The sequence below is a fragment of the Sceloporus undulatus genome, chromosome 1, assembly GCF_019175285.1.
Source record: "Sceloporus undulatus isolate JIND9_A2432 ecotype Alabama chromosome 1, SceUnd_v1.1, whole genome shotgun sequence".
In the NCBI taxonomy this organism is placed as follows: domain Eukaryota; kingdom Metazoa; phylum Chordata; class Lepidosauria; order Squamata; family Phrynosomatidae; genus Sceloporus; species Sceloporus undulatus.
This window is the reverse complement of record NC_056522.1, coordinates 249,485,324-249,498,161: the sequence shown is the minus strand read 5'-3', so window position 1 is coordinate 249,498,161 and position 12,838 is coordinate 249,485,324. Positions and strand designations below refer to the sequence as shown.

Genomic DNA, 12,838 nt, shown 5'->3' with positions numbered 1-12,838 from the left:
CCAAGTCACCAGTGCAAGGAATTTATGCTAACTGTAATTCTATGTAGGGCTTAATTATGAGATCTCCAGCTAAAGAAACCATACAAAATTACAACTGTCAGCAGCCCACAGAGTTCCTATGGCTACCAGATTAGATTTTCCAGAGATGATACAGCACATCAAAGTAATTTATTTTTGGTCTTCTAAGGACTGACAGTGGGAGTAGCAACTCCTTGGCAGAAATGGAAAGTCTTTGGCAAGTTCAGGTGAAGGCACTTGTCCACTTCTGTGTTCACAATGTTTCCAGTGGGCAGTTGATGGAGATGGCTAGATCAAAGTTTATGGCTAGATTAAAATAGCACATCTCTTCTGCTCTGCTCCCTCTTTATACATCACCCTCTTAAGATTGATTAACAAATAAACTGTCAGGGGGCAAAACTGAACCACTCTTAGCTCCTCTTTCTCTGCAACACTATCATGTGCCTACTTGTGCACATGGCTTTGCTGTACCCATGCTCCCTTTCTTGGAGACTGGCTGGCTGTGCCACCAAAAAAGAAAAAAAATGGAGGACTCTCTCATTAGTTTTGTACCCACAATGTGCATACATTTTGGATGCTGAGCGTTGGTTGAAAGGGGCTGATATGCCCCAGAATAGCCAAAGTTGTGTGTGTACCTCTTTCCTATGCCTGTGATACAGAAGCAGCTACTAAGATGCACACTCCTACAGAATGGGCTTCTCTGAGTTGGGGGGGGGGGAGAATTGAGGAGAGGAATTGAGGAAAAACCTCTCAATCTGAGCTCCATTGCTTTTATTTTAAAAGACAGGTAGGTGTGGTTAGTTTGGCATACTCTTTATTTTCTTTACAAAAAAGACAACCTCACTGAGGTCATTCTCACAATCAGCATCGCGAATATCTCTTCACTGCTCCCAGAAATGTTATGCACAAAGTTTACTCTGTGCTGGTTCAGTGTCATGATACAAGAGTCTTCAAATTCTGAATGGCTCCCTCTGGATCTGCCTTGTGTAACATGAAGTGGCCTTGCACTTGTGCAGCACTGATCTGTTCAGAGACAGAGAGGGCTTGTGTAGCAAACTGCTCAGCCATTGCTGCTGGCTGGTCAGGGTAGAACCTCTGGAACATGCGTCCAAGCTGCCACTGTGAGCAATGTCCCACATACTGTTTTAGGTCCACCCGGCCAGGGCGAACCAGAGCTGGATCCAGTCTGCAGGGAATGACAATAAGATCAATGAATCATCAGCTGGCAAACATGGCTCTCCCTGATGCACAAGACACTTAATACAATACTTAACACATATGATCTTGCCACACTGTTCTTCCCAAAAATCCAAATTAGGAAGACAGCTAAGAAACAAGCTCCCTCTTTTCTTTTATTTGAGCTTTAATTTTATGTTTATTTGGAAACTCAAGATGGGCAATAATGTGTTCTTACAAAGTGAAATGAAACAGCATGAATCTGTACTTCTTTAACCCCAGCTACACAACCCAACTGCACAACCCAAAGTGCGGTTTTAGCTTTGGTGGAGAAACCACTCTGCACTTCTCCTAGCAGTATGTTTGTACATTTTATTGAGGAGGATGTGTGGAATGAATGTTGTTCTTAATGGGAGGAACCCATTCAGGGTTCCTGAATGGATGCCTCCATTAAGAATAAATCAATATTGGAAGGAATACTGTGTTGGGAAGATGGTGAAAAGAACAGCTAGGAACTCTATAGGGCTGGAAACTGTTGCCTCTTTTCCCCTCTCTGTTTTTATTTAATGTCTTTCACTTAGCTTCTTAAGGAAGATAGAACTGCTGTTGTTTGTACATAGGAACCATCTTAGTTGGGCCACAAGACTGTCCACCGAAAACAAACAGGTGACTGTAGTGACAACTTCTGCCACTCTGTTAACATTCTTACCTGTCAACATGATTGGTGGTCATAAATACTATCCTGGCTTCAGAGGAAGCTACACCATCAAGCGCGTTGAGAAGACCGCTGAAAGTCAGGCGTCCCATGCCTTGGTATGCACTGGGATCTAAAAGGAAACACAAGACCAGAAAGATTGCTGAGAAACAGGTAAGTGGAGAAATGTCCTTATAGGTGACATGAGCAAGGGTGACCTAAACTCTGCCTAGACACAGGAAAGCAGACCAGATTGCAACTCTCATCAACCCTAACTAGCACAGACAATGGTGAGGAATGGTGGAAGGTGGAGTTCAATATCTGGAGGGCCACATTCTCCTCATGCTTAGTTTATAGTCTCCCAGTGGAAAAGAATATGGCCCAACTACAACTGTTTCCGCATTGTAGCGTTAGTGTCAATTTTAAGTGATTTACAATGGCCTGCAGAACACCATCCAGCCAAAATGCCATCAAAATGGGTAGGATTTTCCTTAACTGTAGATTTTCCTTAACTGTAATCTGCAATGCAGATTATGCAGTGGTCACAGAAACCCATGACCCCTGGTGGCAAAGCAAGATAGGCAATGTGAAGCAGGAAGGTGTCATGCACACTTCTCTAGCAAAAACACAGTGCCTGAAAATAAAATGCATCAAGATTCCTTGTGGGACCAACTTTTCCCTTGGGCAAATGCAGGATCAAAAATACCAGGGCAGTGTCCCATCTCTGATAAGGTATGGCTCACAGGATAGCAACAAGCATCACAGCTTAATATTTTATCCTTTGAGTGCCTATTCACCTAGCATTACAAGGTGGTGTAGCCTATCCTTTAAGAATAACAGAGACACTGGCTTCATTTGGAAGCTTCTATTCAAGCGCCATTCCCACCATGCCATTCCAATGAGAAGGAATGCCTACCTAAGGTGGGGGTGATAAACACTAATCTGCTTGGGACTAATCCACTTGGGAAGCACTGCATGCTGTCAGTAGGCAAGGCAGAGGCCAGTAGTTACTGGGGCTGGCTCTTCTCTGTCTCTGTCTCTTTTCTGCTTCTCTGCCACCTTTTCTCCTCTACCTACTCTGTAGGCTCTGGGGGAGTGATAGCAAACTCTTCCCAGAGGTCTGAATTGAGTGTATGCAAAGGGCTTCAAGAATGAAGCCAAGGGCCATATAAAAATAGGCTGAGGATCATATGTTGCCCATCTCTGAGTTAGAATAACTTTAGCAGAGACTGTAAATGACAGTCTAGCCCTACCTCCTATTATGCAGGAATACATACATGGCCATACAACTTCTGTTTAAAGACCTCCAAAGTCTACAGTTAAAGAAAAGTTGCTCCTGGACAGTATTTCTTAAGGATATCTCCACAGAATGCTGTGTGAGATGAACACTGAAAGCCACACAGGGAAGGAGGAGGCAGAAGAGGGCAGCCTGGAACTACAGAATGGAGAAGGATTCTGTTTGCCAACCACTCACTTTCAGCAGCAAGATCCCGACTGACAAAGGCAGCATCCACATCTTCCAGGAGGATGATGCTCTGCTGAGGAGCTACACTCAGCAGGTGGTTGAGACGATCATCTGAGAGGCTTCGATCACTCAGGCTCAGGAGACAGATGCTGTATTCTAAATCTCCAGCCAAAGCTGTGCTGTGATAGAGAGAGAACTTTATTTTCACTGCAGTAAAGAAAACCTTTGTGCAAGGAGAGGGACAATATTTCCTATCCTGGGTAACAGGGAAGTATCCCTGCTGTTTGGGTACAGAGCCCCAGGAAGAGTATTTATCTTCTACTGTCTCTCAGTACTCTGAGGTACACTGCTGAGAGGAACATAATATGCCTTCATTTCATTTTGGAGGCAATGCAAAGGTGGGCAAAAGATAAAATAAAAAGCAAAAGAAAGGGATTAAAGTGAGTGGCAGAAGGAATGAGAGGGTTATGTAGGGAAGGGGGTATGAATCTGATTTTAATAGTCCAAAATCTGAAAGAATGAGGAGTGCAAAATCTTTCTCCACATGCAATTTATCTGCACCCACATCTCATCCCCAAACTTGTCTTCCTGAGCTAGACTCTGATATGGGGAATGTCCTCATCTAAGAAGAAGGTGGGGGGAAGCCCTTGAGGAGAGACTGTTGGAAATGTTCAGCTCTGCTCCTACTTGCATGATCCCTTTAGTGATAAAACAAAACACTAGATCTATATGAATGGGACAGTTCTGTGTCTAGTTTAACTTGCAATGGTTATTGGTATGGTAGTTTGAAGTAGCAAGAAAGACAAACAAACCCATTATGGTGGAAATGTTCAAAGCCTAAATAATCACCTCTGTTATGGCCTACTGCCATGAATAAGATTATTCCCCATCTTTTTCTCTGTAATGTTGCACTCTATTTTTTGGAGCTTCTTGACAAGGCACTTCCTCTTCTCTAGCATATTATTGGTTCTAACACCAGCTCTTCAGACAATGTAATCTTAGCTTCACAGGCTAATCCATAAAAATTCTATGTTGCACATTCTAACAAAGTGAAAGTAAATGGATAAATTGCTGTAATTGGATCTGCATGTAACTGTGTGTCTTTCACTGGAAATGCATTCAGCTGTCTAAGACACATGGACACTCAGAGTAAGGATCCCAGTTGAGGGGCATGATCAGCTGTGCTTCTTGGTAGACAAAACTATACTTACTGTTTTTAAGCCTGCCAAATTGTTATGTTTTTAAGCCTATCTCAGCAAGAGGCCATTATCCTTTCAGCAGCACACTGGTATCTGGTTTTAATGAAGCTCCTACCAATGTGAACTGAAACTGGGAGGCGAAGGGAATGCTTTGGGAACTAGTTTCTTAGGAGGAAAACTGAAGACATCTACTCACATGAAACTGCTCTTTCCACAGCCTGGAGGTCCATACAGCAAATATCCTCTCCGATAGGGGATTCCTATGGATGAAGAGATTAATCAGTAAACAGAAACAGTTAACCTGCCCCAGCTTTCTAGAATCCATTTGGATTTCCTTCAGCAAGAAGCTAAATTGGTCCTCTTTCTGCTGTCCTTTCTCCAGCAGCCAAAGACCTTTTTATTAAAACAGGCATTTAATGATTATTGATTGCAGGAAGTCATTGTATGTTAGGTGTGTGTTTTATTTTTAATTCTGTTATTTTTAAAACAATTTTACACTTTTTAAAAATTCAGTGGTGTTTTAATATAATAACTTGTTTAATTGTGCTTTCACTTCTTTATTAATGAGTTTTTAGCTTTATCTCATTTTAGCGTTTTTTTTAAGCTATCTTAGATCCTGTGCTATGAAAAAGGTGGGATATAAAATAAATATTTTTTTTAAAAAAACAGTAAACAGAATTTGAGCTACCATCACACCATTTAGAAGTGCATAAGAATTCACTTAGTAGTTCTGATAAAGGGCCTCTTGAGTCCAGCCTCTCAAAAGTCAATTCTAGCAGTTGTCAAAGAAATGTATCAACAGCACAGGATCTTAATGGAATAACTTATTCCCTGCTATCCTCATCTGGGAATTTTAGTATAGGAACAACCTGAATGAGAAGAATGTTTGGCAAAAAAATCAAAAACAAAACCCTGCTACAGAAAATTCAGGAAATGCATGCTATATCGACCAGTAATTAGGTGTGCAGAAAATAACTAGCTCAGGTTCCACTATGGGCAGCCAAAAGAAATCACAACTGGTTAGCTTTCAATGCTCAAGCACCTATATTACAAGAGCTGCTGAGGGGCAGCACACAGACAAGATGGACTGCAAACAAACAGCACAGTTTATAGACCAGGGCTGTAACAGCCAAACAATTGAAAGAAGAACTAATGTGCATCAAAAAAGTTGTAAGGAGCCCAAATCAAGAATAAGGCAATGATAATAACTTTAAAAGACTGGCAAAGGGATGAAACAAAGATCAGGCTCTTGGGTGGGATGATACAGGGATCAGGCCCTGGGAATGAAAAGCAAATGTAGTATTTCTTGGCTGATGAATGGGATAATGCTAGTTCCATGTTTGGTGACATTTACAGCCTGGTTTTAACTCAAAAGGAAATGCTCAGGATGTGAGAACATCTGACTGGCAAACCCCTGAAAAATACACTCACCTCGATCAATGTACCACTTGGGGTTACCAATGAACTCTTTCACATCCTGCACAATCCTCTCTGATACTCCTTCCTCAAGTACCACTGAGGTGAGTGGGCGCCGGCGTCGTGGGAATCCAAATGGACGCCATTCAGCACCCATGGCTGTGTACATGACTGTCTTTCCTTCCTGTTGCCTGAGAGCCAATTCTCTGGCTGAAGAGAAAAAGAGCAAGACATATGAAAAACAAGTTACCCTACACATTTGGACAGAAATGGGAAGGTGTATGGAAGGAACAGGGAAAGATCTGTGGAATAAATGACAGAGATTGTCTGTTTAGACACACACATCCATGGCAAGTTGATTTGGAAAAAATTTGCTCTAAGCAATCCTATAATCAGAAGGTGCTATTGTACCTTCCTGCAGGATGTTGAAGAAAATTTCTCGCTTATTGCCAACTGCTGTGAAGGTGACAGACTCCCAAGGGGTGCCTGTCTGCAGGTCAATCATTTGTTTCTCCCGATTTCGTTCTATGCGGATCCACTTCCTTTGATACCTAAAGAGAACAGCAAATGTATGAGCAGGAAGTGGAGAAGGGGAGACAACTGGACAACCTGAGATGTAGCATTATTGTGCCACATGAGCTAGCTTCTCCATCCTTACCTCTTTTATGGAAATCTTCTCATCAGCACACCAACATCACTCTGTAACTGAGGGCTGCCCCAGCATTTTCCATGTTCCATGGTAGCTAACATAGACATTAAGTAGTACTGGCAATGGCATGGATACTATTGGCTCTTTTTCTCTGCTGTCCCACCACAACATACAAGCCTGGGAATCTCTGCTTGCACAAAAGTTCCTCTGCTCAATTTTAGGCAAGTCCCACCTGCTACTACACCCCATACATAAGCATGTGACACTCAGTAAGTCCTCCTAACCTCCTGGAGAGGATTTTTGGAAGATAAGAGAAGCAGCACAGAAAAGGCAAAAACAGGTTGCACAGGATGCTTTCCATTTACACCACCACAGTACTGCAGGGACCAAACTAGATACAAAGACCACCTAACCTGGGTACTGCACTGAGTTTCTCTTTATGTTTAAAACACTTTGGCTTCTCTTTCCACTACAAAAAATTCATGGCAAATAATAATAGGTTAATAATAATATAATCAAGATTATTAATAACAGCAACACAGAGAAACAGAGGCAGTATTAAACAATGCTACATTTTCTTGCAATTGATCATTTGACTGTAGATCCATTGATCTAACAGACTAGCAGCCAGGGCTGGGAAACCTTTGACCCTCCAGAAGTGGAAGAACTTCTGCTCCCATCATGCTCTACCATTGGCCAGGATGTGAACTAGAAAGTCGTTAACACTGGAGGAGTATACGTCTCCACCAGGGGCAAGTAAAAGGTTCACACTGATCCTATGATTATTTGATAGAAAAATGCACTGAGTTGGTGGCTCTCAAATATGCATGCATAGGATTCCAGCCTCAATAGCACAATTCAGCAAGTGTGTTGACTGATATTTGCTGAAGTAAGTAGCAAATGGACCTTCTGTTGGAATTCAATGTCACATTAATTATCCTATGATATTAAGCATATTTAAATTTCTTTTGTACAATATATGACTCATTCGGGAAGCACACTGATGAGCACTCACACTATTACTCATATGGCTATGTTTCATTGTTGTGATCGTACCTAATCTTTGCATATGTTACAGCTGCAGCAACTGTATCTCCTTATCCTTCTGCAACAAGGATGGCAACTGTTGGGGATTGGGAGAGCATACTGGTTCTCCAGAGGACCTTAAGAGAATTTTTGGAAAAATATGTTTCTGTCCCTTGGGCCACACTTTCCCAACTCCTATTGTACAACGTTATAATTTAAGATGATTGTTTAAAATGCCTTCCTTTCCTGGTTAAAAAAAATGAGTACTGTATTTCAGAAACCATTCTCTTTATTGTGTTGATCTTTTCATACAGAACCCCTCTGCAAGAATTTGTGCAGAAACAATAAGGTCCTGTGCCTTTTCTCATATGCTCTCCCATTACTTTTGCCTTTGCCTTACAGAACCTCTCCCACTCCCAAAGACACTTCCAGCACTGTTCTTACCAAATGAAGTGGTTCCCAGGGCTGGGGATAAAGTCAAACTTTGTGCTGACACGGCCACTCTCATGTTGCAGGTAAGAAGTCTCCACGCTCAGGTGCTGTGTGTGCTTGGCATGGTGAGAAATCCAATTCAGCAGCCAGTGATAGCTCTTGTCCTTGCTTGGTACTTCCAGAGTTATCATGCAATGCCGTCTGAAAGCCACCATGCCCAACTGGGCTCCCTTACGGGCCAGGGCCAAGGCTGTACCAACGCCCACCAAGCCAAAACCTGCACCGAAGTATGGATTGTCTTTGAGGGTTAAGACAAAGTCTGAAAAGGGCATTGTTGTGAGTGTGGTGAGGAAGACTCCAGTGTTAAATAACTGCACCCTGTGCCATTTCTTCTATATATCACAACAAAACCTTGATGACAAGCAAAAGACAAATATATTATGAAAAGTCAACAGTCCCAGGTAGGAAATGCTTAATCCACGTGACTGCTTAATTCAAAGGTAGCAAAATATTAACTTGATATTCCCTTATCCTGTCTCACACTCAGTTAATTTAAGCAGAAAAGGTAGAAAATTCTCACATAGCTCTCCAAAAAGATGCTAAAGGTCAACTGACAGAGACCCAAATCTAATTGTTTTTGGTGAGTTTTTTGGGCTATGTGGCCATGTTCTAGAAGAGTTTATTCCTGATGTTTCGCCGGCATTTGTGGCTGCCATCTTCAGAGAATGCATTCTCTGAAGATGTCAGCCACAATGCTAGTGAAATGTCAGGAATAAACTCTACTATAAGAAAGCCACGTAGCCTGAAAAACCCACCAAAAACTATGGATGCTGGCCATGAAAGCCTTCAACTCCACACCAAATTTAATTGTGGGTTCTAATTAGAGCAGATCCGTTGAATCAATGAGAATTTGGTAACTCCACTCATAGGTTGTATTGGCAGTGCAGAAATAATCCAGTTTGACACTTTAACTGTCATGCCTCAGTGCTATGAAATTCTGGGAATTGTAGTTTTGTGAAACATTTAGACTTCTCTGTCAGAGAGCTCTAGTGCCACAACAAACTACAATTCCCAGAATTCCATAGCACTGAGCCATGGCAGTTAAAGTGGTGTCAAATTAGATTATTTCTGCAATACAGATGCAGTCATAATTAGATGCTTCTTCAATTCTCTTTCAGCTCCCTACCAGCCACAGTGGTTCAGGAGGACTATTGCAGCAAAATTATTAAACTGCTATTACTTAGTGTTGTTGTTTTAGGTTGTATGCCACCCAGCAGGTTTTTACTCTTTTTCTTATTTTATTTGACCCTTACTATGTAAAGCGCTGTGCAAACTTTACAGTGCTCTATAAATGTTAATAATAATAATAATAATAATAATAATAATAATAATAATAATAATAATATTTAAAAAATAATTTTTACAGCACATATATATGTAATCTTTTTTTTAAATGAAAGGAAAATAAAATACCCAAACACCTTCATTGCATTATTTTTGTATGGTGGAGAATGCAGGTGACAAGTGGCAAGCCATAGCAGAGTTCCACTTGTGAAATTCTTACACTATGTTAGGCAATGTAGGATCTTGGCCACAGATATAATATAATATAATATAATATAATAACTGTTTCTAATTCAACTCAGAGCCTTTTTCACAGCTTTTAAAAACGGGAGGAAATGAAGTGGAAACTATCATCACTGCTTTCTATTCCAAAACCTGCACCATATGCAAGAGCCTGCAATGTGTTGCATGTCAGCTTTGTTCCTTTCAAAACTCCAAAGTACCCAGTAGTTATTCCAGGTCGTTTGCACCTAGTCACATCTATGTCCCAGGCCGACTCCAAACTGCTATTATATTTATACCACAGTCCATGTAATTCTTTTTAAATGAAAGGAATTTCAGGAAAATATAATACTTGAACAGGTTCAATGTATTATTATTATTATTCAATGCTAGAGCCCCAAGATCTTCAGGGGAAGGCTTTCTCTCAGTCCCACCACCATCCTTGGTGAGGGTAAGAGAAAGAACCTTCTTGGTGGCTGCTCCCAACTTCTGCAACTCCCTTCCACAGGAGGCTAACCTGGCCCCCTCTGTGCTTTCTTTTCACCAGCAAGCCAAGATATTTTTATTCAGGCAGGCTTTTTAAAATCGTAACAGGGTGGCTTTTATATGGGGTGGGTATTTTAGTTATGTTTCAACTTTTGTATGTTTCTAATCTTAATTTTAGAGAGCCAGCATGGTGTAGTGGCTTCAGCATTGGACACTGGGAGACCAGAATTTGAATCCTGCCTTGACCATGGAAACCCAGTGGGTGACTGTGGGCAAGTCACACTTGCTCAGTCTCCCAGGAAGGCAATGGCAAACCACCTCAAATCTTGCTAAGCAAAAAATGATAGGTTTGCCTTAGGGTCACCATAGGTTGGAAATGACTTGAAGGCACACAACACACACAACACATAAAATCTTAATTTTATATTGCTTTAACAAGGTTATTTTAATTGTTTCTTTAAAAAGCATGTAAAGTTTTAAAGTGTTTTTATCTTGAGAGCTGCCTTGGGTTGCTTTTTGGAAGAAAGGTGGCATAAAAATGAAACAAACAAACAAATAAATAATTTTTTTTTTTTGTATGTTGGAGAATCATCATACGCTTGTCTAGAAACATACATCTGTAAAGGTTAGAACTTTACAGAGCTTTCTAAGATGTCTCTGCTTTGGCTATGTGCTGACAAGCCTCCTTCGACTCCTGTTGATCCTACGAATGAGGTACTAACAGCTCTGTTCAGATTTGGCAAACCCAGTACTGTGGCTTCCTTGATGGAGTCTACCGTACGATCGTCCACTTTCCCTTCTATCTTCAACTTACTGACCATTACTGTCTTTTGCCATGAATCATCTTGTCTCACCCCTTTAAAAAAATGAAGGGAAGAAGTCTTAGCAGGCAGACTGAAAAGAGGCCCTCCTGGACATGCTTCCTTTCACAGCTTCAAGTTCATGTTGTTGTGTGCCTTAAGTCGTTTCTGAACCTATCATGGGGTTTTCTTGGCAAGATTTGTCAGAGAGGGTTTGCCATCATCGTCTTGAGGCCATGAGAGTGTGACCCACTGGGCTTCATGGCCAAGCAGGGAATCAAGCCTTGCTCTTCAGAGTCGCAGTCCAACACTCAAACCACTCCGCCATGCTGCCTGTTCTTAGCTATCATGGGGTTTCCTTAGCAAGATTTGATCAGGACCTGTTGCCGCCTTGAGTCCCTGTATTGGGAGAAAGGTGAGATATAAGAAAATACAACATAACAAATGATAATAACAATAATAACAATAATAACAATAATAACAATAATAATAATAATAATGTCCTTTACTTTAGCCTTCAGTCCAGGAGGCATTCCAGAATGCCCTCCATTTTGAGCATGACTAAAAAGCTTGACATTTACCTTAGTGTTTTTAGCTTTTACATCTTGTTATGGTCCTACATTTTCCCTAAACCTCCCATATTTTGTCCACTTTTGCTCTGGTTAGGACATCCATTCGCCCTGCCTTTGCCTTCCCTTGAGGCTGAGAGAGTGTGACCTGCCCAGGGACACCCAGAGGTTTCCATGGCCGAGTGGGGATTCCAACCCTGCTCTCCAGAGTCCAGCCCTGAAACCACTAGGCCAGGCTGCGGCTGACATTCCTGTATTATAAACCCTTGAACTGGTGGAACAACAACTGGCCACTCACCTGGGCACTACGCCGCTCTATCCCACGTGTCTCTATGGTTATGAACCTGACCGGAAACGAGAGCGTCTGGACTCTATGGTCCCCATAGAGGCAATTGAGTCCCGACGTGAGTTGAAAACCGGAAGCTGCTACTCGCCCTCTATAGAGAGGGAAACAGCTTCAACTCTGCACCGGAAGTGACGTCACCTACATTCCATCTCTATAGTTGCATCCTCACTGCAGAAAATAATGTAGGTTTGAGACCGCTTTAACTGCCCTGGCTCACTGCTATGGAATTCTGGGAATTGTAGTTTGTTGTGGCACCAGAGCTCTCTCTCACAAGAGAAGGCTAAATGTCTCACGAAATTCCCAGAATCCCATAGCAATGAGCCATGGCGGTGAAAGCGGTGTCAAACTGGATTGTTTCTGCGACTGCAGGCTATGAGCTGAGTTATCAAGTTCTCATTATGGTCCAAAACACACTGCAGAAATAATCCAGTTTGAGACAGCTTTAACTCTCCCTGCTCAGTGCTAGAGAATCCTGGGAGCTGTAGTGTTTGTGAGACATTTAGCCTTCTCTGTCAGTGGACAAACTACAAATCGCAGGATCCCTTCACATGGAGCCATGGCAGTTAAAGCGGTGTCAAACTGCATGAGTTCTGTAGTGCGGATGCAACCCTCGCAGCCACTTGCCACATCCTGGAATATGCATCTCCGAATTCAAGAGGAGATGAATTCTTCCTGGCCCTGTTTCCTTTAACCTTTAAACCAGCGATTCCCAAACTTGTGTTTCTTCAGACAAGAAGAATTAAGGGAGAAGTAATAGCAGAAGACAGTGAAGTCCTAGGAAGGGACTGCAATGGCCCCTTGCCTGCCTTTCTGCCTTTCAGCCCCCCACGTCCTCCATTGTGAGCATCACTGAGAAACATGGATTTCCATTTCTAGCAGTGTTTTTGTTTTCAATCTGGTAATTGCCTTCCCTTCTTCTTGAATGCCCTCCTTTTGAGCAGGACTCAGGAGCATGGGCTGACAGTCCTATGAGTGTTTTTTAATGAGGCCCTGCCC

General features: G+C 42.0%; 1 protein-coding gene across 4 annotated transcripts; it reads right to left on the bottom strand.

Annotated features, from left to right (window-relative positions):
* Positions 1 to 815: 815 nt before the first annotated feature.
* Positions 816 to 11,923, bottom strand: LOC121923391 (mitochondrial chaperone BCS1). Of its 4 annotated transcripts, none has more exons than XM_042453791.1 (9): positions 11,795 to 11,881; positions 11,308 to 11,326; positions 8,088 to 8,486; positions 6,380 to 6,519; positions 5,984 to 6,178; positions 4,749 to 4,812; positions 3,363 to 3,532; positions 1,904 to 2,021; positions 816 to 1,204 (listed from the first exon to the last, which is right to left on the bottom strand). In XM_042453791.1, the coding sequence occupies exons 3-9, from the start codon at positions 8,405 to 8,407 to the stop codon at positions 952 to 954; spliced, it is 1,260 nt and encodes a 419-aa protein (XP_042309725.1). In that variant the 5' UTR covers positions 8,408 to 8,486; positions 11,308 to 11,326; positions 11,795 to 11,881; the 3' UTR covers positions 816 to 951. The 4 variants fall into 4 exon arrangements, with proteins under 4 accessions (XP_042309725.1, XP_042309707.1, XP_042309717.1 ...); XM_042453773.1 differs by lacking the exon at positions 11,795 to 11,881 and adding an exon at positions 11,509 to 11,775; XM_042453783.1 differs by lacking the exon at positions 11,308 to 11,326 and having other exon boundaries at positions 11,795 to 11,923.
* Between the last annotated feature and the right edge of the window lie 915 nt (positions 11,924 to 12,838).